Below are 22,241 nucleotides of genomic sequence, written 5' to 3'. Positions count from 1 at the left end.
ACCTCACACTAAACCATATCACCAAAGGCTTTGTCCAACCTGGCCTTGAACACTGCCAGGGATGGAGCATTCACAACCTCCCTGGGCAACGCATTCCAGTGCCTCACCACCCTAACAGTAAAGAATTTCTTCCTTCTGCCTAATCTAAACTTTCCCTGTTTAAGTTTGAACCCGTTACCCCTTGTCCTATCACTACAGTCTCTAATGAAGAGTCCTACCCCAGCATCCCTGTAGGCCCCCTTCAGATATTGGAAGGCTGCTATGAGGTCTCCATGCAGCCTTCTCTTCTCCAGGCTGAACAGCCCCAACTTTCTCAGCCTGTCTTCATACAGGAGGTACTCCAGTCCCCTGATCATCCTTGTGGCCCTCCTCTGGACTTGTTCCAACAGTTCCATGTCCTTTTGATGTTGAGGACACCAGAACTGCACACAATACTCCAAGTGATGTCTCACGAGAGCAGAGTAGAGGGGCAGGATCACCTCCTTTGACCTGCTGGTCATGCTCCTTTTGATGCAGCCCAGGATACAGTTGGTTTTCTGGGCTGTAAGTGCACACTGCAGCTGGCTCATGTTCATTTTCTCATTAACCAACACCCCCAAGTCCTTCTCTGCAGGGCTGCTCTGAATGCAGGGCTACTCTTAATAAAAGAAGCTCTACGTCTCGCAAAGGCCAAAGGTATGGCTTACTGTGTCTACAAATGCATCTTCAATTAAAAACTGGTTATTTTGTTATCCTGAGGTACTCAGAAAGATAAGGAGTGTTACTATACTAATGGTATGTTAAGAAAACAATCATTAGCCAGGCTGGTGGTGCTGAGCAGTTAAGAAGGGCACTCAGGACTAATTTCTGCATGCAGGAAATTGCTCCAGTGTGACTACAGCCGGATAATAGAAAATGAAACAAAGGATGAAAATGGAAATAGTTATGCTGGAAGAAGTGCCCAGCATTGCAAAGCACCTTAATTAGCTGTGTCATCTGAGGAGAGGCTCTGGCTTGGACCATAGTAGTGGCAGGGTACAGGGTGAAGTGGTGCAGACACTCAGAGGGAAGGATGGTGTTCATCAATGCCCTGCTCACACAAGGTCCCACAGTGCCAGCGCTGTACTCTGTCTTGCAGTTTCCTACTTCTGTAATGAAAAATGGCTTAATTCATGCCTACAGTCATGTTGTGGGGCCTTTAATAAAAGTAGTGTACATGAGTATGTCAGAATAGGTGGACTTAAATTCTGTTTATGACTTGCCTGAAGCTATGAGTTAGAAGATTGCATGACTGAAGCCAGAGAACCTCCTTATCTTATTCTTTCAAGGTATATATGTTAAAGGCTTCACTCATTTCCAAAGAGCAAGAAGAAAAGTTTCTTTCATGAAATCTGATCCAGCAATGTATATGAGCAAGCAACCCCAGGAAATTCAACTATGGAGACAAAATGCAGCAATGAGAATATTTAAATGCTTCACATTGGGCATTACTTAAGTACCTTATGGCTTAATATACCTATTGTGCAGAAATAAACCCAGTGAATTTACTTGGCTGTTGAAGATTGTTGATTGATAATAAAATTGAAAAATAGTAACCTAAGTTAAGTCAACTGAATGTAATGGAATGGAGTGTTGAAGAGTTCTGCCAGATCAGGGAGAAAAAAAACAACACAGAGAGACAGGAATCTCTCCACTTTTTGTGCATTTTTGTGGAGTGAAACTAACTGCAGCATATTGGGATTCATTTTGCGAAGACTTGATCACTTGTGGTTTTTCCTCTGATATTGCCATAAGGCCTTCTTAGTAATGTATTTGTGAAGTCAAAGCATTGAATAATAAGAAGTATGTACTAGTATTGTTTGTAAGCACACAAATTCTGCTGTTTTAACAAATGTAAGGTTGTGCTTTCAACACAGTTTAAACTGTGAGACAAAAACCAGACAAAAAAGGACACCTGATGTAGTATTAACCCTGTAATTTCAACAAGTCATCCCTTGATACCAAATTGTAGCTTTTATTTATTAATTCTTCTGAATGCTTTGTCTTCCCTTCCTCCTTTCTGAACATAAAACCAATTAGATCTCAAGGAAAATTATTTGTGACTTTTGCGTTTCTTTGTAAACAAGCTTGTACCAATCACTGCATGCAACTTTTTTACAGAAAACAAAGAGGATATAAATAACAAGGAGTGACATATTTGTTTCAGGCTTCCCCATATTCCTCAAATATTGAAGTTTTCCTTCTGGCATTTTTCTCAAGGCCTTGTAACTAGCCTTGCTATGTCTGCTGATCCTTTTTTGGCCTTTTTCTTTCTCTTTTGACAAAACAGGGCTTCCCTACTGTCTGGATCTCTATTCAGTGATCCCTACTGCTTGTGTTTGAAGATCTTGGTTGTTCCAACTATCTGGTTCCAGAGCTGCCTCCTACAACACTAATGTGGGGTCTGGCAGGATGCTATTGTGTATTGAGTTCAGAAGCACTAAAAATTTGTCTATTATTTTCTGTACTTAATTATTACATATGTCACTCCATGAGCAATTATATAAAATTGAATGAGTAGTTCAATTAATCAAGTTTATTCTCTGTACTATGTCAGAATTCTTATTAGAAGTATGAAAAAAGTTTTTAATTAATTACATTAGCTTTACAATAAAAAGCAATACAAAGGGAAATAGAAGAGTATAAATCATTACATTATCATTGTACAGTTTCCAGTTGTTTAGAAGCCTGTACAGCCCTTGCCACAGAAACAGCAAACCCTGAAACAGTGGTTTCCGGAAAACAGAGAAGAAACATCCAGACATAGAAGCATACTCTGTTGTACAGAGGTTAGATTGATTTGGGAGGTTGCTGGTAACTTCTGTAATACGAAATTTATGAAACTTTTATTTCAGAATCCCTAACATTGCAATTCACATGAAATTCTGTTTTCAGCTCAACTGATTTTCAATGGTTTATAAGCCACTTAGATTGTTTTTCACTGGCAATTCCTGAGAAAATTTGATAATCTGCCAAAATAATAACATAACACTACTACTCCAAGGCAAGGACCACACTGTACCTGCAACACTAATCTGCACCCTAATGGGAATTTCTGGCACATACCAAAAAACTTGTACTGGCTTTAGGGAAATAAGGGATACCATTCTGGACTTCCTTTTTCCATGACCATATATTCAATACAATTCTATTTCTGCCATATGGGATTTCAACTTCATCCCATCCAGGAAAAAGCCTTCATGCTGTTAGGTCACAGAATTGGCAATCTTTGTTAAAAGGCAGTGTTTGCTTCAGAATCTCAAGGTTTCAAATCCTGACAATAGAATAGAAGTAAAACATTGATTAAAAGTTTACAGTAGATTGCCTATTCTTTCCTTTTTTCTTTTCTTTTCTTTTCTTTTCTTTTCTTTTCTTTTCTTTTCTTTTCTTTTCTTTTCTTTTCTTTTCTTTTCTTTTCTTTTCTTTTCTTTTCTTTTCTTTTCTTTTCTTTTCTTTTTTCTTTTCTTTTCTTTTCTTTTCTTTTCTTTTCTTTTCTTTTCTTTTCTTTTCTTTTTTCTTTTCCTTTCTTTTTTCTTTTCCTTTCCTTTCCTTTCCTTTCCTTTCCTTTCCTTTCCTTTCCTTTCCTTTCCTTTCCTTTCCTTTCCTTTCCTTTCCTTTCCTTTCCTTTTCTTTTTTCTTTTTTCTTTTTTCTTTTTTCTTTTTTCTATTTTCTTTTTTCTTTTTTCTTTTTTCTTTTTTCTTTTTTCTTTTTTCTTTTTTCTTTTTTCTTTTTTCTTTTTTCTTTTTTCTTTTTTCTTTTTTCTTTTTTCTTTTTTCTTTTTTCTTTTCTTAAATGAGGAAATTATGTACCATGCTGCTGCATTCACAGAAATTGAAGTACTCGCAAATTATGAAGAATCAGTCTGGAGTTTTAAAATACGCTTTCCCTTTTCCCTTTTCAATCATGATATATGAAATCATACTTTACAAATTTATTGGAGTGTATTTTGTCCACTGATCCTGCACAGGGGGCATTTTGAGAACAACTGTAACCCTGGTAGTTTCTAATTTTCAGTTTTCACCCTGCATTTTAATATTTTTGTTCCATGATTGCTTTATCTGCTTTGAGAAAAGCAGTCTAAACACACTTGTATTTGTAAATGAGCTGCACCATTCATGTTAATTTGTTCAGGTTGCTCCTTTGGAAGAATTTCAGGGGAGTCCTTCCAAGGTCACCTCTTTTCCTTTTGTCCTGTAATTCTGTCAGAAAACCATATTTTGCAGCTTCAAGGGAAAAAAGAAAATAAATAAATAAATAAAAGACCATTCCAAAGGACTATTTTGTCAAAGAAACCCCATACATCCAAGGAAAGTCTCTGGATCTGAGCAATTTTTGTTCTCCTTACCCAGCCTATTCTGCATAAGTGTTAATAAAATACACAGAAAAGGAGTTTTGTCTTCCTTTAGGCAGACCTCTTTTGCTCCATTGCTGTCATCCACACAAAAATACACTTAGTAAAAAGCTAGTAATGCTACCTAATATAATGCTGATGACACTTGATTTCTGTGTTCAGCAATTGCCCTTTAAAGGGAGCAATTACCTCACTCACTGGAGTCATTACAGAAGCAGTTATCATTCATACTCCCTATAGAATTAAATTTCTAAGGTTTCTCCTACAATGTAGTATGATTCAGACTCATGGAGTCTTCCATAACTTCTGTTTTCTACTAGCTACTTATAAAATTCATTCTATATCAGTCTTTTGTTGACTGACATACTAGAGAGTCATGTGTTTGTGGAATCCAGATGTCCCAAAGAAACTGCTGTCATCTGTTTTCCACATGGGAGGTCCAAAACCCAATGAGGTCTGAGACAAGCCTGGACAATATGAGTAAGAAGACATACCTTTTTCTAATGCCATTGGTGACATTTGACCAAACTCCTTATTATTGCTTTGGTTGCATCATGGTTTTATCCCATTAAAGATTCTGTAAACTCTGGGTTCTTCAACAGATTTGGTTCTTTTGCACCTTCCGTATGATTTCTGGGAACGAACAAAATCTGTTTTCTTAGGAGGAATGGTTGTTGCTATTCATACCTTCACTTTCTTCAATGAAGTTGCATGAAACACGATGCACTCAAAAGTGGCTAGGGTGAAAACTACTCATTTTTCTTGAGCTTCATGGCACTGCATATCCTTTTCAGCATAACTGCAAAGAAGTTTCTTTGTGTCTGGCAGCACCATGATCTAATACACATTTAACAGCCTATTTCATAAATCCACACAGGTTCGTTTTATTTTCTGGTTCTTCTCCTGTGCTCAGTTGAATCATTACAGCAAATTTTCTTCACTGTTGTTTCTGAAGAGATGTGCAGTTAATTTTACCTAGACTGCTGTCTTATGAATCTTCATAGCACCTCCTTGGAATTCCCCAACGACCATTTCTACACCAATAATACAAGTTCCTCCATTTTATCAGCTATATCAAAGTTGCCTGTTGTTTTAGTGGGAAATCTCTTTGATATATAATGCTTGACAGATCTTTTAATTTGCTTATAAGAAATGATTAGAATATGTCTGTCCTTTATATACCCTGAAGGGCTTCAACTAAAATAATTTATAACCCTTTTTGAGATTGATATCACTTTTATACACCTTTTTAATGTCAACTATTTTCACTGTCTGGATTTAAGTACAAGCATAAGCACAGATATATGCTTATTTGCCTGATTTAATAGCCTTTTTAGATATTTGATATGATGTGCTTGCATTTCTTTTATTTGTCACTTCTTCTCATGTCTTGATAATCTCTTATCCAATATCTCTAAAGAGATTCAGCTTTGATTATTTGCCATTGGTGATGACATCCAACATGGCTTCATCAGTCTGTTCTTGCTGTTCTAGTAAAACCCTATTATGCTCTCCACCAAACAGGCACAGGGACTGCTGAGCTTCTCCAACCTTTTTAAAAACATCATTTTTACATGATATTTTATATTATGATAGTTAAAATGTCATTTTAGCTGGAGACTGTGATTTAACTTAGAGACTGTGATGTTTCTGATTGATTGTTTTCTTTGCAAATTAATCCTTATTTTCACTGTGGCATTGCTGCTTACTACCCATACTTGCTCTGTTTTTCTCTTTTATTCCTTCTGAAAGGAGAGACAAAACATGGTTTCTCTGGTTCTCCATTATACCTTGTGGTGATAACAAAATTACTTTATAAATCTGTACGTGGAGATACACATTATTGCCACAGGATGATTTTGCTGATGAAGATGCACAGGCCATTTTCCAACATCTTCATGTGAACCATTTCTAGACCTGCTACTGCTGAGAGGTCTGCAACAGTCTGTGTGTGTATTCATTTCACACAGGCCAAGGATGATGTCACACTGACTGAAAGGCCACTGAAATATTGTATTTTTCTTTTTCTTCTTCATGTTCTGCTTTTGTTAGGGAAATAAGAGTGCACAACTGTCACCTTCATGCACAGTGCCTGAAAATTCATGTCCAGGGCACTACCCATAACTAAGTCTCAGTTTATTGTGGTTTTTCACCATAATCAGCTCAGATCTGCTCTTTCTACTGGATAATCATTATTTCTTGAGCCTGATGGAACCTGCTGACAGACCAGGCTCACTTGATTTTCCAGTTTTCCTATGAGTTTTTCTGACTTTTTTTTCATACTGTAGAATCAAATGTACCTCCTATAGTTCCAAACACAAGAAAAAGGGACTGTTCAGTAAAATTTCTTGCAAAATATGAAATGCTTTCGCAGACATGTTTTAGCTTTAATCTTTCAAGCACACCAATTTTACACTGGCTTTGAAAATCTGAGCTTCAGATGGACCAGATTTCTCCTCTGACCTTAGAGCTTCATAGAGATTTCAGATTAGGTACTAGAAGGATAGAGGTGACTTTGCACAATACCTTTGGGTTCATTGTCAGTTTAGGATTACCAACTGAAAGTTCATTACTGTAACTTCAAGTGCACAGAAGGAGTCTTTTTATTAACTGAACAGCTAAACTTTCCAATGGAGATAGAGAAAAGTGGGTTTCTGAATGAAATTCCAGGCATTCTGCTACATTTTTCAAATCTTTCTGGATTGGTAAGTGCTGTGTGAATAACCAGGTGCCTTCTGAATAGCCACAAGCGATTATATGATTTTTGTAGTTCTGAACTCAGCAATCTCAGAATATATGCATTGGTAAGCAGTTATTTGGTATAACCTTATGATTTGATCAAGTTATCAGTAAGGTTTGCTGTAAGAATGACTGGTGTTAAACAAAAGGACAATTAGATGATTTTATTAGCACTGCAGAAGTAAAAGGCTTAAGTATTCTATCTAGTTAGTTAATAAAAAATCTTCCCGTGAAGTTTGTTTTAAACTCTTTTCAGGGAAGTTAATAAATATGCAGATGAATTCTTGCCTTGCACAAAAAAACGGCACTGATACTTCAGGTATAAAGCAGGATTCGTAAGGGGCAAAATTATGTTAACATAATATCCAGCAGTAATGTTCTTTGGGTGGTGATGTGACAAAAAGTAAATGGAAAGTTGTGTCAATTAGTGAAGATTAGCAGAAGTTGTGGAGAATTCTAGAATGACCTATAAAAGCAACATTTAATACGCAAAGAAGTCTAAGTGCAGTGCAAGAACAGGTTGGATTTTAATATGTTGCCAAATCTAGCATGCAGATCCTCTCTTAACTCTATGCAGTTTCTTCTGGGTTTTCAATTACTTTTAACCTTTTAAGAAAAACATCATGTCATTATAGATAGCACAATTAAGAAGCATACTTATTGTGCAGAGGTGGTCAAAAAAGTTAATTAGATGTTAGGCTGCACTAAGAATGAGATGGAGAACAAATAGGAAAAGATAACACATTCTTTCATGTATGTTGGTATTCCAAACTCACCTTGAATACTGAATTAATTTTACATTGTATTATCTCAAAAAGAAGGGGATATAAAAAATAATTGTCAAAAAAAAAAGAAAAGGACAAGGCAAGGAATTCATTAACATTATGAACAAGGGAGGTAATCACATCAGGAGGAAGCAAAAAAGTCCAGGGTTAGTTCAGATGGAAAGATGTTGAAGATGCCATAGAGTTATGGCTAGAGGAGATATAGTGGAATAACATAGAGAAACGTGATAGCAGGGAGACTGAACCAGTGCTGCCATTTGTACCTTCTAATAACAGAACAAAGCAGCTGTGTAATTGCTTTCTGTGATTAAACAGTAGCTTCATAATGTTCAAAAGAACATCCTTTCCCTTTCAGTAATGAAAAATTAACTTGTGGAACTCAGTGGTGCAAGAAATAGAGCAAATAGCTTAGTATGATGCAAGGATGGATTGCAGTGCTAAGAGAGAATAAGGCTATGCAAACACACAGAATAAAGTAGAACAACAGAGGTCATCAATCCTAATGCTTCTAACCATAATCAATTCCTGTACCAGCATTCATTTTCTTCAGTATTACTGCAGATGTGTTTACAGGGGCCAGTATCACAACAGTAAAATCTCAATAGGAGAATAAAAGTTACCTCTCTAGCAGTGTCTTGAACTGTGACTAATCAGTCTGTTCCCACATGTCTCCAGTAACAGCGGAGACCACTAACCTGAAACTCCCACAGACTCCCTGACAGTGCTCATTCTGGAATGCATTCTCTTCTCACCTTTCCCATGCTTCTTGCAGGGGACATTGCATTTGGGACTATTCAGGCAAATTATTGCACTGGCTCTGCTGTAGAACTGATTTATTGATTGGATTTAGGGGTTGTAGCATAGGGCTTTTGATAATTTCCACAGTATTATAAAACACTGCCTATGATTGTCATTTACACCTTCTCAACAGAGAAATTTGCACAGTTTGCAAGCAGGACAGTGCTCTAGGTACAATAAAGTCCAGAAAATCACTGTTGTGTAGCTCAGAAATACTTAACTCTTGAAGGAATAAAACAAATCCATGGCTGAAGGAGCAGTTATGTTGCACCTGAGATTCAGTTCCTGTCTTTCCTTTCAGCAGCAGGTTACAAAGTAGAGCTGCACACTGCTCTCGAGAGGCTTCACCCTGCAGGGCACTGAGCACTCAGACTGGAGCCCAGCCAAGCCGTTTGCCTGATGGCTGAGCAGCACTACTGTACCCGTGTGGACCCCTTAGGAGCAGTCTGTGCTCTGACAGGTTGCAATCGTTTACCTGCTTCATTTGGGATCAGGTCCCTGGAGGGCTCAAGTAGGGATTTTCTGAACTCTCAGGAGTGCTTTATCTTGGTCCAATTCCCTGCTAGACAGGGTGACACCTCCCTGGGCTGAGGTGAAACAAAGAGCAGGTGTCACCTCCCCGTCCCCTTCATAGTTCTCTGGTGGAAGCTGGTCCTACCATGGGTGTTAAGAGCCCCAAGCACCTGCACTCTCCACCTGCAAGCACAGGGGCTGTGAAGGTCCCTGTTTTTCAGCCAGATTCCACATAAGAAAGGGTCCTTGCACAGTCACATTAACATCAGGAACAAGGTATTCATTTGACAAGGATGCCCACAATATGAATGAGTGTATGTAGGAGGAGATTCATAACGCAGACTTGAATGCAGAGCATTCAATTCAGGGGCTATTGGTTGCTATGGAGTTCAATTGAAGTGGAAAGTGACAGCAAAAAAGCTCATAATACTTGTATATAGAAGAACCTCCAGAGAAATATAACAAGAGAAATAATTTTATATCTTTAGGAAAGACGCAGAGGCAAATTTTGCATGATAAAAGAATAAACCGATGCAGTTTCTTTTTGCAGGCTGGTACATTTCCTCTTCACTGGCAATGACAGAGGCTTCCAGCTCACTCCAAACACTGGAATAGGCTGCCCGGGGGGTTGTGGAGTCTCCTACATTGGAGATATTCAGGGCCCGCCTGGACAAGTTCCTGTGTGATGTACTCTAGGTTACCCTGCTCTTGCAGGGGGGTTGGACTAGATGATCTTTCGAGGTCCCTTCCAACCCTTGGGATTCTGTGATTCTGTGAATTCAAGGCCAGACAAATATCTGTGGGTGACTGGCCTATGTTCAGTTATAAGCTAAGCAGTAGCTTTCTAATGTTAAACACAGTTCAGGTCTCAGCTTAGTCTATGCTATTCTTTGTATCCAGTGCATTGTTGCATTAAACACTTCAGAAATAAAAAAATCAGTACACTTATCTATCCAGTCTGTTATCCTGGATGTAAAGTTACTTGGGAATTTTATTTATAGACTTACACAGATGCTGTGGGGAAAAACTTGTTATCTTTTCATTACAAAACAGGAGAGATGCCTGTCTGAAGCTGACATACTGGAACAACCAAAGATAGCTACACTGGATGTGACAGAAGAATAATTTGGAGCTATGACATTAACTTGATGCAACCTGTGCTTTACTCAGTAGGAGTTTTATGTGCATATATTCTGGTTCTACAAAGAGATAGAAAATTCTGTAAGTTAACTTGGCCGTGACAAAGAAGAGGTTGGTACCCTACCAAATAAGACAAAAAAATCTCATAGCATTGTGTAAGAATTTCCCCATTTTGGCTGCTAGTGAATTGTTCATATTTTTGCAACTAACAAGTTTAAATGGCTTTGGCTTGTTTTATGAAGGATGTTACCTGTGGCTGGTCAAAATACTTGTTATGAATGTTTGCTGTGAATTAAACCCATTTTCTCTGTGAATCGCAGAAAAGCCCTGCTAATTTCTGTGCACATACGTGCTATTCAGACCTCACACAGATGACACAAACAAGCCCTTTTCAGTGCATGAGTCAGCTGTGAGCTCCTCTGAGACATGCATCCCCAAGGACTGTATGTCAGTAATTTCCAGTGCTTTTTTTCAGCTGAGGTGAGTTTTATATTTCTAAAATAAATACATGCATTAAAAAAACCCAAATGTTTTCAAAGGACACATTAATAGATGTTTGGATTTTCTTATCAATATTTGATGAGTAGAAAGGAGAATTTAATCTGCTGGAATAAATTACTTCATATGAACAACAGATCAAAACCCAATACTGACTGGATTCCAAGGGCTTTTCCATGAATAGCATAGCTTGTCTTTGTGTGGGAGCAAGTTCTATAATGTGAGGGTGGTGAGGCACTGGAAAAGGTTGCCCAAAGAAGCAGTAAATAGTACCTCCCTGACAGTGTTCAAAGACAGGTTGGTGGACCTAGATGATCTTAAAGTCCTTTACAACCCGAACTATTCAATGACTCTATGATTCTATGATTCTATGAGATATATTCCTTCCTGGCCTCTCTCTCATCCACCAGCACTGATCTGCTGTGTCCTTCACATCTCTCTTTCTAAGGCTTTCACAGAATCATAGGATCATTTAGATTGGAAAAGACCACAGAATCCAATTGTAAACACTGCAAAGGCCATCATTAAACCATGGCTCTTAATTGTTGCATCTACACGTTTTAAGTATGTCCAGGGATGGTGAGTAAACCACTTCCTTGGGCAGCTTGATTCAATGCTTCATAACCCTTTCAGTGAAGAAATTTTTCCTAGTACTCGATCTAACCTTCCTGTGGTGCAATTGGAGGCCATTTCCTATGGTCCTGTCCCTTGTTATTTGGGAGAAAAGACTGACACCCACCTTGCTACAACCTCCTTTCAGGTAGTTGTAGAGACATATAAAGTCTCCCCCCAGCCTCATCTTCTCCAGGGTAAACAATCCCAGTTCTGCCAACTGTTCATGATACTTGTGTTCCAGATCCTTCACCAGCTTGTTACCCTTCTTTGGACATGCTCCATCACCTTAATGTTTTTCTTGAATGAGGGGCTCAGAGATGAACACAGGATTGAAGGTGCAGCCAGCTTCTTCAGCTTGGATTAGCTCAAATAATTTGGGCAACCAGAAGGTGTTTTCCTAGTCCTTCTGTTTTCCTTTTCCTCTTATGTGCTTTACTCCCAGTGGGAATCCTCCTTGCAGGGCAGTATCAGCTCTGCCTCCACTAAAAGCTCTTCATTGGTGTGATTTATTTTCTGGAGAAGAAACAAAGAGAGAGGTGGACTCTTACCTGATTTGCATCTCTGCCATGTTTGCAGTTTGCTGAATGTTATTCAGCTTTGGCCACCTTTTAAGTACATATGGGGAAGAGACTCTTACTGCATACTAGCTCAGGAATGTTCAGTCGACTTTTCTGCAGCTGCCAAGATAATGACACTGGTCTAAACTTTGTTAGCCTGCTGTCTTGTGGGACAGTCAGGATTTGTAGTGACAGTTTGTTTTTGCTTACTGACAGACTAACTTAATGGCTTCAGCTGCCAGTACTTCTGTATGTTCATACTCTTAACCATATGAATAATCCAATTAATTTCCCTAGCATGCCTAAAACAAAGCCTGCATGAAACTGTTCAGAGTAATGTCAAAAGCCTTTACTAATGTCATCTTCTCCCAAATGTATTGCTTTTTTGCAGTATATCTTATTTGACCCTTTATTTTCCAGCAGTCCCTCAGCTTTATTATCCATGTATCTCTTCAAAATGACTGGTGGCAGAGACATGCAGATAGATCATTTAATTTCCCTGCAATGTCTTTATCCCCTTTAATTGTTCCCATTGCTCCCTGGTACTCCACCGAGCCTTTTGATTCTCTCACAGCCTGCTTATGCCTCTTATAATTAAGTAATTTCTTCTTATTTATTTTCGTGTTATGCCTTTGGCTAATCTCTCCACCAAATCCCTCAGCTAAACCATCTTCATTTTTGTTTTACATTATTGTTCCTTACCACTAGCTTCTGTTGGTCTAACTTCCCATTTTCCAAAGGATATTTGAAGAGCTTCTTTTGTGGTACCTTTCCATTCAACCAAGGCAGATAGGCACTCTCCCTCCCTCTTCCTTTTTGTCTTCCTGGAGCTTGTGCAAATCTTTTGTAACTCATTAGTGGCTCACTCCAGTAGGCTCCATGCTGAATCCTTATAGCACTTTACAGATCTCCCTTTATGTAATAGTAATTTATTTCACTTTTTTTGTGTGTGAGAGAGGGTTAAACTGGTGGAGAAGGGTTTGGAGGAGGGAAGGGAATATTAAGCAAAGGAACAAAAGAGATGGACTAATAGAAAGTGGTTCTGTGTTCATGCATAGAAAATTATTTGGATGCAAATCAGTCACACAGCTGAATGATTTGTCTCAAAGCCTCAAGATTAGGGTGCAGAGGGCTTCAACCTCAAGTGGCACTCTTTCTGATTTCTATCCAGACCTACATTCACAAAACAACATGCCTGCAAACAGCCCACCTGGAAGACCTGTGTGCTGCTTTCATGTCTCCTTGTCCTCATCTGAAAAACATCTTTGTGTTCACTTTAAATTATTTCCTACATCATGTCTTAAAACTGCAAATACTTGTGGGATTGGGGAGGAACCTGGGCAGGCCATAGCCAAATAATTTACACACTAAGAGAACTGAGTGCCGTATCTCCTAGGCAAATAATTTCTACTGAAAGTACAGGTGAGTAATTGATTCATATAGTGGTAATTTATGTAGACACCCAAATAAAGTCTGGAATTCCTCAGCATAGAGTCTAAGAGGAAGATTTTGCACTCAGTCAAATAAAATATTTCATTGTGATTTAGAGTTTAAGCACATTACATAGGATGCCTTGTAAGCACTGTATTTATACAGCCCTATTGAAATCATTATACAGCCTTTAAAAGTATGACGAATAGCAGGATCATGAATATGAGTTTGAATGACCTATCTAGGTTTTTTCAGTGATATCCAGTGGTAGGACAAGGGGCAATGGGTGTAAACCGGAGCATAGAAGGTTCCATGTTAACATCAGGAAGAACTTCTTTACTGTGAGAGTGACAGAGCACTGGAACAGGTTGCCCAGGGGGGTGTGGAGTCTCCTACATTGGAGATACTCAAGGCCCGCCTGGACAAGTTCCTGTGTGATGTATTCTAGGTTACCCTGCTCTTGCATGGGGGTTGGACTAGATGATCTTTCGAGGTCCCTTCCAACCCTTGGGATTCTGTGATTAAGAAAACTTCTTCCCACAAATGAAGGATGAAACTTTTTCTTATTACAGTGTGACCTTCAGTAATAACAAGTGTTCAGTTCATTTTCAGGTTTGCAATTGTGCGGTTAAATTGAGCTCTGGATTAGTCCATCTTCCCCAATCTAGCCAGAAAGCCAATCATGAATGATGACATCATTGTGTGTTGATGCCACTAAGAGGGTAGAGAAGGCTGGCATGTGTGTGATGACACTTTTGGAGCCACTGCACAACCACTGGGAGCTTCCCTAGGGCAGTTCTTGTGGAAGGGTGACCCCCTTGTATAGGGATGCTGGGTTAGAGCAGCATAGGATATATTAAGTAAGGTCTAGGGGTGCTTTCACTTCTACCATCACTGAAATCCTAGTAATCTGGTACTGCTGCTTGAAAATCATCACCAGCTGGGTGATGGGTAATATATCCATATCATAGTTTTTGGAAATAAATTTAGAATAAAAATAAATATAATTTGCCAATCCAATCAGTACGCCCTCACCTTATGTTGCTAAGGAAATTACTTTCAGCTTGTCTGTTTGGCACAGTTTCCCCACAGCAGTTGAAAAGGTCAATCTTGTGCTGTTACTGCAAATGAGAGAGGGGTAGCCTGGTACCCATCAGCAACAAAGTTAAATCTTTAAACTCTGTGTGTTGCAAGTTGCTTCAGCAATTGCACTTCAGAGGAGCTTCTAACTTTTGCAGAAAGGCACAGTTCAGAAACATGTTTTTCAAGGGACCGCGTCTTTAGACAAAGGTTCCACTCAAGACCTGATGAGAGAAAAGAGAAGAGAAAGAACAGGAAAACACTTCACTCAAGGCCAGGTTGGATGAAGCCTTGGATGATATGGTTTAGTGGGGGGTGTCCCTGCCCATGGCAGGGGGGTTGGAACTAGATGATCTTAAGGTCCTTTCCAACCCTAACTATTCTATGGTTCTATGATTCACCATTTACTTCTAATAGAAATCTCTCCTGTGTTGCTGCTGTTCAGGAAGAGTTCTTGATGGTGGAAAAGTTTGCTTTGACTGCACATAGGTTTTTTCTCTTGGGCAGAATTTGAAAAACCACTCCTGAAGGCTTCAATGACCTGTTTCAAATTAAACAACAGAAGAGGATTAAATTAAAATCTCCATGGGAGAACATGGTGCAAACCTCCCCTGTAATAGAGCTCAGGCCTCATCAAAATTTGAGAATTATGCAGAAGTAAAGCAGACTGCAAAAGCAGTATGTTACAATCTCATTTTAGACAAGGTTAAGCTAAACTTTCTGAAGCTTTCTTTTCTTGTTCCTTTCTTAAAGACTCTGTTATTTGTAAATCATCTTAGTGAGAAGGACAGATCCGGAGACAGCCTGATTCAGCTTACTCAGGTGTGAATATGGAATTAGTCATTAAGTGTCTACCTCTTGCTTTTGTAAAATGCATGAGATAGAAGTAGAAAGCGGCCCAGGCTTCTCTGTACAGACTTCCACATGAAAGTAAAACATTTCAGTGTTTTCTTCACTGTCACTTTCTATCTCCTTCAGGGCCTCCTTCAGGGCCTTCTAATTATTCTCCCAGAGCTGAGAGAAGCCTTTCAGCCAGCCTACTGGGAGCTGCTAATTAATAAAGAGTTCCTATTTTGAGTGGATGCAGCTATTTTTCGTATTGAATTTGGTTTGCAGAAATAAGGCAACAATTAAAATTTGTAGTGTAAAGCCTTGAATCATTCCCTCCACTCAAGCAAGAAGCCAAGGAACCTGGCTGTAACCATACCACTTACATTAATATGACACTGATTTATTTCCTTTTCAGATTTTCCTCTTTCTTATAGAAAGAAAAGAAGGAAAACAAACAAATAAGCATATTGGTAAAGTATATCCAAACGAGCAGGGATTTAAACTGATAGCCTGAATCTGTTTCATGTCACCACAGACAAATATTTCCATGAAGTAGCTTAGCTAGAATCTATTGTAAGGAATGCCAGAAGAATCAAAACAATTTCATTCAGGGTTTATTTTATCCACCAGTGTGCAGGACTTATCGCACCCAGCAGAAGGATGTGAGTTTCAGGGAAGGAGCTCTTTAGTGACACCTCTGAAACAACTCTCTTTTCAGGAGAATTCTACCAGAATAAATCCCCATCCCTCCCTCACACCTCATCTACAGCAAAGCTGCGTATCGTGAGGTTTGACGATAACTGCAACCATTGATCACTTTTTTTTCTGCTTTGGCTTTAGGAACTCCTTCATAGATATCCTCCGAGCTATCCTGCTGTCCTTGGAAGTGCTCATTGAAGATCAGGAGCTTCAGATAAATGGCTTCATTCTAATTATAGATTGGAGCAACTTCTCCTTCAAGCAAGCCTCCAAGCTTACGCCATCTATCCTCAAACTGGCAATTGAAGGGCTACAGGTAGGTGGAGGGTAATACATGTACTTGCAACTCTTATTGCTGCAGACATTGATTTTTGCCTCATCAAGCGGTGGGCAGAGTGAAGGATAGAGAAAACCCACAATGCTTTAGTGTCCCATCCACTTTCAAAATAGATTGATTTTCAAATGTTTCAGTTTGACTGTCTTCCACTTTTATTTCAACTGTAAATCAGTGTAAGCAATATATGTGTTGCTTACAGCAGCATTAAAAGGAGTGTTAGAGATTTAAGACTTAATCCATCAGAGAATTCAGGATGATTAAAATCCAACAGTGTCTGCTTTCTGGGGTGTGCAGTCCACACACAAGCACATCTGCATGCAGAGAGAGGGTGGCAGAAGAGAGTAGCTCCCTCAGCAAATGGAAGTGTGCTGTTGTGTTCGTGTGAGCACATTTTTGTTGGACAGAAATAAGGAAAAGGGAGGACAGGCTCCCTGTTGTGCCCTCATTCTGACTGCCTTCATTTGTCACATAAGATCCTGCTACATTATGATTCAGACTCTTCAGGGGCTGTGCATACAGTTGGTGCTTGCAAATAAACAGGAGCAAGCTAAACCACGTGGTGTTACAGGGTTAGGATGAAAATGAGGACCAGGTATCTGGGGCCTGATGGGGTAAGTTGAGGGTGAGGGTAAGCTGTGGTGCTCAGAAAGCACTTCAGCCCTTTCCACTAGAGTCTGAACCCATATCTGCTACTGGACCCAAGATGGATTCTTAGGTTTGAAGCAGCCTGACACAACCTTATTAATTGTGGGCATATGATGGGATACAAAGACTATTTATGTTGGAAGGATGTCTGGAGATCGTCTTGTTCACCTGCCTGCTCAAAGTGGGGCTGACATAGTCTTTGACTAGGTTGCTTAATGGCGACAAGTTTCATGTTGTAGCTGCATACTTAAAAGGAGAGATTATATAAGCTGTTGGGTTTATTCTTTTAATTTTATTTTTAGTACTTTTCAGGTATCTTGCAGTCACAAATACCTCAGGAATAATCTTCCCTGGAGTGTGTGTATTCTAACTTTAACTTACAGACTAGAAAGAACAATTTATTCAACTAGTTTTTTGACTAACAAATTGTCTACAATTAGATGAGAATTGTCTCTACTTTGTGTTGTTAAAAAATGAGGTAGAAAAATCTGCCAGCAGTTTGAGTCCTGTGCTCCCCTTCTAGGGGAATTTTCGTCTATTTAACAAATTAGAAAGTCAAGCTGGGCAATTAGTTTCTAGGACAATACCTTATCTTCTCCTGCTGATACTATCACTTCATCTGCCTTCGTTCACAGAATAACATTCTGTGGTTGAAAAAACCCTCCAGTCAGAAAGAAGATAAGGCCAAGTCACATTCACAAAGAAACCAGATGCCAGCAAGGTGTCCTTGTGCCTGTCCAAATTTTGCACTTCCAGCTCTCCAGTAAGAGGCCAGTCCAGCCTACATCCCATATGATTTCTGGACATGGCACTGCAAGGTTGTCTGCCTACATTTTATTTGCAGTTCTTGGCATCAATATGTTTCTGAAAGTACCAAAGCTTGGGAGTACCAAAGCTGATTTTATGATTAATCATTAGCCTGACTTCCTGTGCTGGCAATTTAAGGAGGTTTCCTTCTTGTTGGTGGGCGGACATTTAATTTAATTTTATTCTTCTCTGTGATAAACAAAAATATAACTCACTCTCTAAAAAGTATAGACTGGGATAATGTGCCCTAGATTTTCTAACCACTGGCTGGCTTGAAGAGCTGTAGGAGTTGTGAATGCTGTACTCCAATTTGCCAGGTTTAGAGGAGCAAGTCATTCATGCTTAAAAAGCTCATATTTAGCAAATAATATTGGTGTTGGTTTATATTAGGGGTGAGTATTTTTTGCTCTCATAATTGCTGTTGAAATGTGTTCATTAAGACTTCTTTCTATTATTATTTTAAAAGAACTACTGCTATTCTAATGCAAAATTAATGTAAAATGTTGAAATGCAAGAAAGACCTGCACACGGGAAAGGAAGAGTCACAATATGAGTTGCATTGGAGGTCACTGGAAGCAAAAACGTCAGGTTCTACTCTCATGAGATGATGATGTCTGAAAATAAAGGAGATTGTTTTAGTTCCTTATTATTTCTCACAGTTAAGGCACTGTGCATGTACAGATCCTCAGACAGGCAGATTATATGGCTGTCTCAGTCCTCCATTCTAAGGAAAGCTTTTGCGTCATATTAAGTCCTGTGTAAGTCTAGTGAAGAGGATGGTATGAAGATAGTTCTCTCTTACAGTTTCTAGTGGAGTTGAACCCTTATTTTCACATGTTGGTATCTGACCCAGGAACTTCTAGTCTCTCTAAATGTAATAGTAATTTTAATGTCATAGTTGAATAATTTTCCCATAGCTTTGTTTAGCTCTCATCTGATTCAGTGTCTTAGAACATAACTTTCTGAAATATAGAACTGCTAAAAAATAAACAGTAGTGTATTAAAAAATTCAAATTTATGCATTTGGGTTTTCTTTTTTTTTTACTTTCAAATTGCTTTAAGCCAATTAATGTATTGGCAGCTTATTTTTTTCATTTGTATTTAATTTAATTTTTATCCTCAAATTGCTGCTGTAGTACATTTTCACCAAACTCAGAGAATAAACATTACACAAGTGCATATATTAATTCATCCTGCGTTGTAAGACCAGCACTAAGCAAATCTAATAGACTTGTCTGTAGAGATTAATATGTTCTGATTATATAAGATGCTTAGTTCCAAACACTGTACAGTCTGTGAATGCTCAGAGAGATGAAGTATGAATTACATCACCATGTAATATACTCCTCTTTATTCTGTTTGGATTTCTGCATGTATAACATAACACAAGATAGGTCATTATAACTATGCTGTTTTTCAGTTATGTTATTTAATTATCTAAAAGTAGCCTTATGTCTCCACTTTAAACAAAAGTTCTGCAGATGCAAAGCAAGTATTTGTACAGCATGGCAATTTACATTATGCCACAGCAGTGCAGGAACAAATGTTTTTGTAGTGACTAAACCATTTCTGACTACTGAGTTCTTTTATCACAAGACAGTTGCTACTGTATGCTTTGAGCTTATACCATACTCCTTTCTACATTGCATTGATGTTTTGAGTTTTAACACACTAAAGAAAAATTTATCGTTTGGATGGAAAGGTGGGGAAAGACATGTATAAAAGCAATCGATTTTGCCAATAACTTAATGAATTTTAACTTCAGATCCTTATTCTTTTAACATGAACAGCTTTTCCCATTCACAGTGTGTTTCTCCCCTCTGCTCTCTTCATCTGTGAAGTTATAATTCTCTGTATCATGCTGATCTTATAATTATTTTATGATGGCAGTCAAAATTTAATCATAGCTTAAGAGACTAACAAGATGACTACAGACTAACAAGTTAACAAGACTAACAAGCTAATAAGATACTGATCGTTTGGTGTTTTATATAACAGTTTAGAAGCATCAAAGTCTAATATCAAACGTAAGAAACCCATGTTCCAATTTTGAAGCAGGTAAAGCATGTAAAAATGGTCCTTCTTAGTATGCAAGATGTTTGTTACTGACCACTGCATTTGATGACCTCTGATAAACATGGGAATTAGGGCTGAAGTGTAAGTGTTACATGGAACATAGCCTCGGTGTCCAGTGAAGTCTAGACTACTTTCTTAATGCTAGTTGGGTTTTTTTCCAAGAATTTAGTTGCTTTGCCTCCAGACAGGACTTTTTATTTTAGGGTGAATACAGAATACCAGTGAATACAGAAAAACGCTGTTTGCTTCTGCTTTATCCAAAGCAGGATGTATACAGAGCTATGTCCTGCAGTCTGTGCGCATGCATGCACATATCAATTTAGAAATTCCCCCAGCTAGCACTATGAGTTGAAATGCAACAACTTCTCCAATAGCATCCAGAAAGAGTTCAAAACTTTCAAAACAGCAAGAGGTTGGATCTCTCCTGTCATTGCTTTAGTGAAAACAAAGCCAGAAGGCCACTGTCTACCAAGACTCAGCTGAGTGACTTATGGCCTAAATCAGGAAGCTGGAATCGAAACTGACCTGAAGATCAGGTTTGCACTGCAGCATACCTGGTACTACCTTACATAAAGTCTAACTTTCCCCAGGGCTTTCTCAAGGTACTAAAACAAGTAGGGTGAATGGTTATATCCTGGCCATATTCTTCTTTCTCTGATGATTCTGTAACATGTAGTTGTACTCACATATGCAAGGACAGTGAGTCTTAAAGCCCTATACCTTCTTCGTAACAATGATGAATCACTGCAGGAGTGATCTTTAGTGTTCAACAGGGCTTTGATTCAAATTTCACAACCATTGCAGCAAATAGCAGTAACAGTAGGGAATAATCAAGATCTGCAAACAGGAATTTGTCCCTAGATTTTCACTGCTAATAACTTGACAGAATTTATGACCAGCAATGTCTATTAAGAGATCTATTAAAATTCTTTTATTTTTTTTAATTACCTTCAATTTATCATCATCCAGTGAAAATCCAAAACTGGCATTTCTCAAAGGAGAGGAAAATGGAAAGAAATCAATGATGTTTGGCTTAAAAACACCTTTATCAGATACTGGTACTGATAAAATTCTTATGGGAAAAAATAAATCAAATAAAGGAAACTTGCATAAGCTTCTCTTAGAAAATTGCTCAAGGTACACTTGTCCAGAATAGCTCCAATGCTGAGATCAAGCCAGCTAATCAAACTAACAGGGTTTTTTTGACATTATTGGAGGTTATCCCATTTCAAAATCTGAAATGAGTTACCACGTTAGAGAAAACTCAGCCTGCTTAGAATTATAAGCAGCTCTTCAATATTTAAGATGAGCAATAGGTTTAAAAATTGTTTTGGGTTTTTTTTTTAGTTTTGTTTTTGTGTATTTTTTCTTATTTTCTTCCCTCTGTAATTATGTGGGATTGAGAAACCTAATGTCAGTTAGATTATAGCAGCAGATTATTTGTCTCTTGACACTGTCTTGTGCAATCAAATATTTTTCTTGTTGTGCTTCAGAAGGAAGAGCTAATATAAAAATTATACTCAAAATGCAGGCTATAATGTAAGGCTTGAAAGAAAAAAGTGTAATTCAATATTATATCAAAGTGTAATTCAATATTATATCAAAGTGTAATTTTCTGGGGCTGTTTCTTTTTCCAAATCTTAAACAAAAGATATGAGTTTTCAAGCTGATAAAGTTCTCTAGTTGAAAATATCTTTTTCTGGAACAATGCCATTTTTTTTTAGAATAAAAATATTATGGTGAAATATATTTTCAAAATGCCCTTGGAAAAAAAAAAGTCTGTAAATGTGCTTGTTTTCAAAATTTTCATCTGGAAATCTAAATACTTACTATTCCGCTCTATTATAGCTAGTGAGAAGCACTTGACTTCTGTCTTAATTGTTAGAATTTCTTGCTTTTTCAAACTTGAAATCAAACTGAGATAATGGAACATATTTCAGATCAGCATAACCTGGGTTAACTGGTATGATCAAATATTTGTTATGGTCAAACTGTGGATCTGAACAGAGCCCAGGCAGGTCTTGTGCATCTGGAGACTTTGCAAACTTGATCTTTCCTTCACCAGCCTAGACCATGGGGCAAGGAACTGACTCTTCTTTCCTTTTTTAAACACATCTGTACTCTGAAACCCGAGGTAGATGTGATCTCTTTGACTTAGTACTTCCAGTTGAACTCTTTATTAGTCACGTGAAAGATGCAGGATATGAGATGCAGTAGAATAAGATACAACCTTTCTTTACATAGAATTTCTGAACGTAATACTATCATTACTTGAAAAGGTAAAGTGAGTAAAAATCCACTTTATAACAAACTGAAGAAC

General features: G+C 38.2%; 1 protein-coding gene across 1 annotated transcript in view; it reads left to right on the top strand.

Annotated features, from left to right (window-relative positions):
• Positions 1 to 22,241, top strand: part of CLVS1 (clavesin 1) — a 91,653-nt gene that overhangs the window by 10,810 nt on the left and 58,602 nt on the right. The window contains exon 2 of the mRNA XM_005152517.2: positions 16,198 to 16,372. Within this exon, the coding sequence (XP_005152574.1) occupies positions 16,198 to 16,372 (175 nt within the window). The remainder of the gene's footprint in view (positions 1 to 16,197; positions 16,373 to 22,241) is intronic.

The sequence above is a fragment of the Melopsittacus undulatus genome, chromosome 1, assembly GCF_012275295.1.
Source record: "Melopsittacus undulatus isolate bMelUnd1 chromosome 1, bMelUnd1.mat.Z, whole genome shotgun sequence".
NCBI lineage: Eukaryota > Metazoa > Chordata > Aves > Psittaciformes > Psittaculidae > Melopsittacus > Melopsittacus undulatus.
The sequence above is the reverse complement of the archived record's forward strand: the minus strand, read 5'-3'. Positions and strand labels throughout refer to the sequence as shown.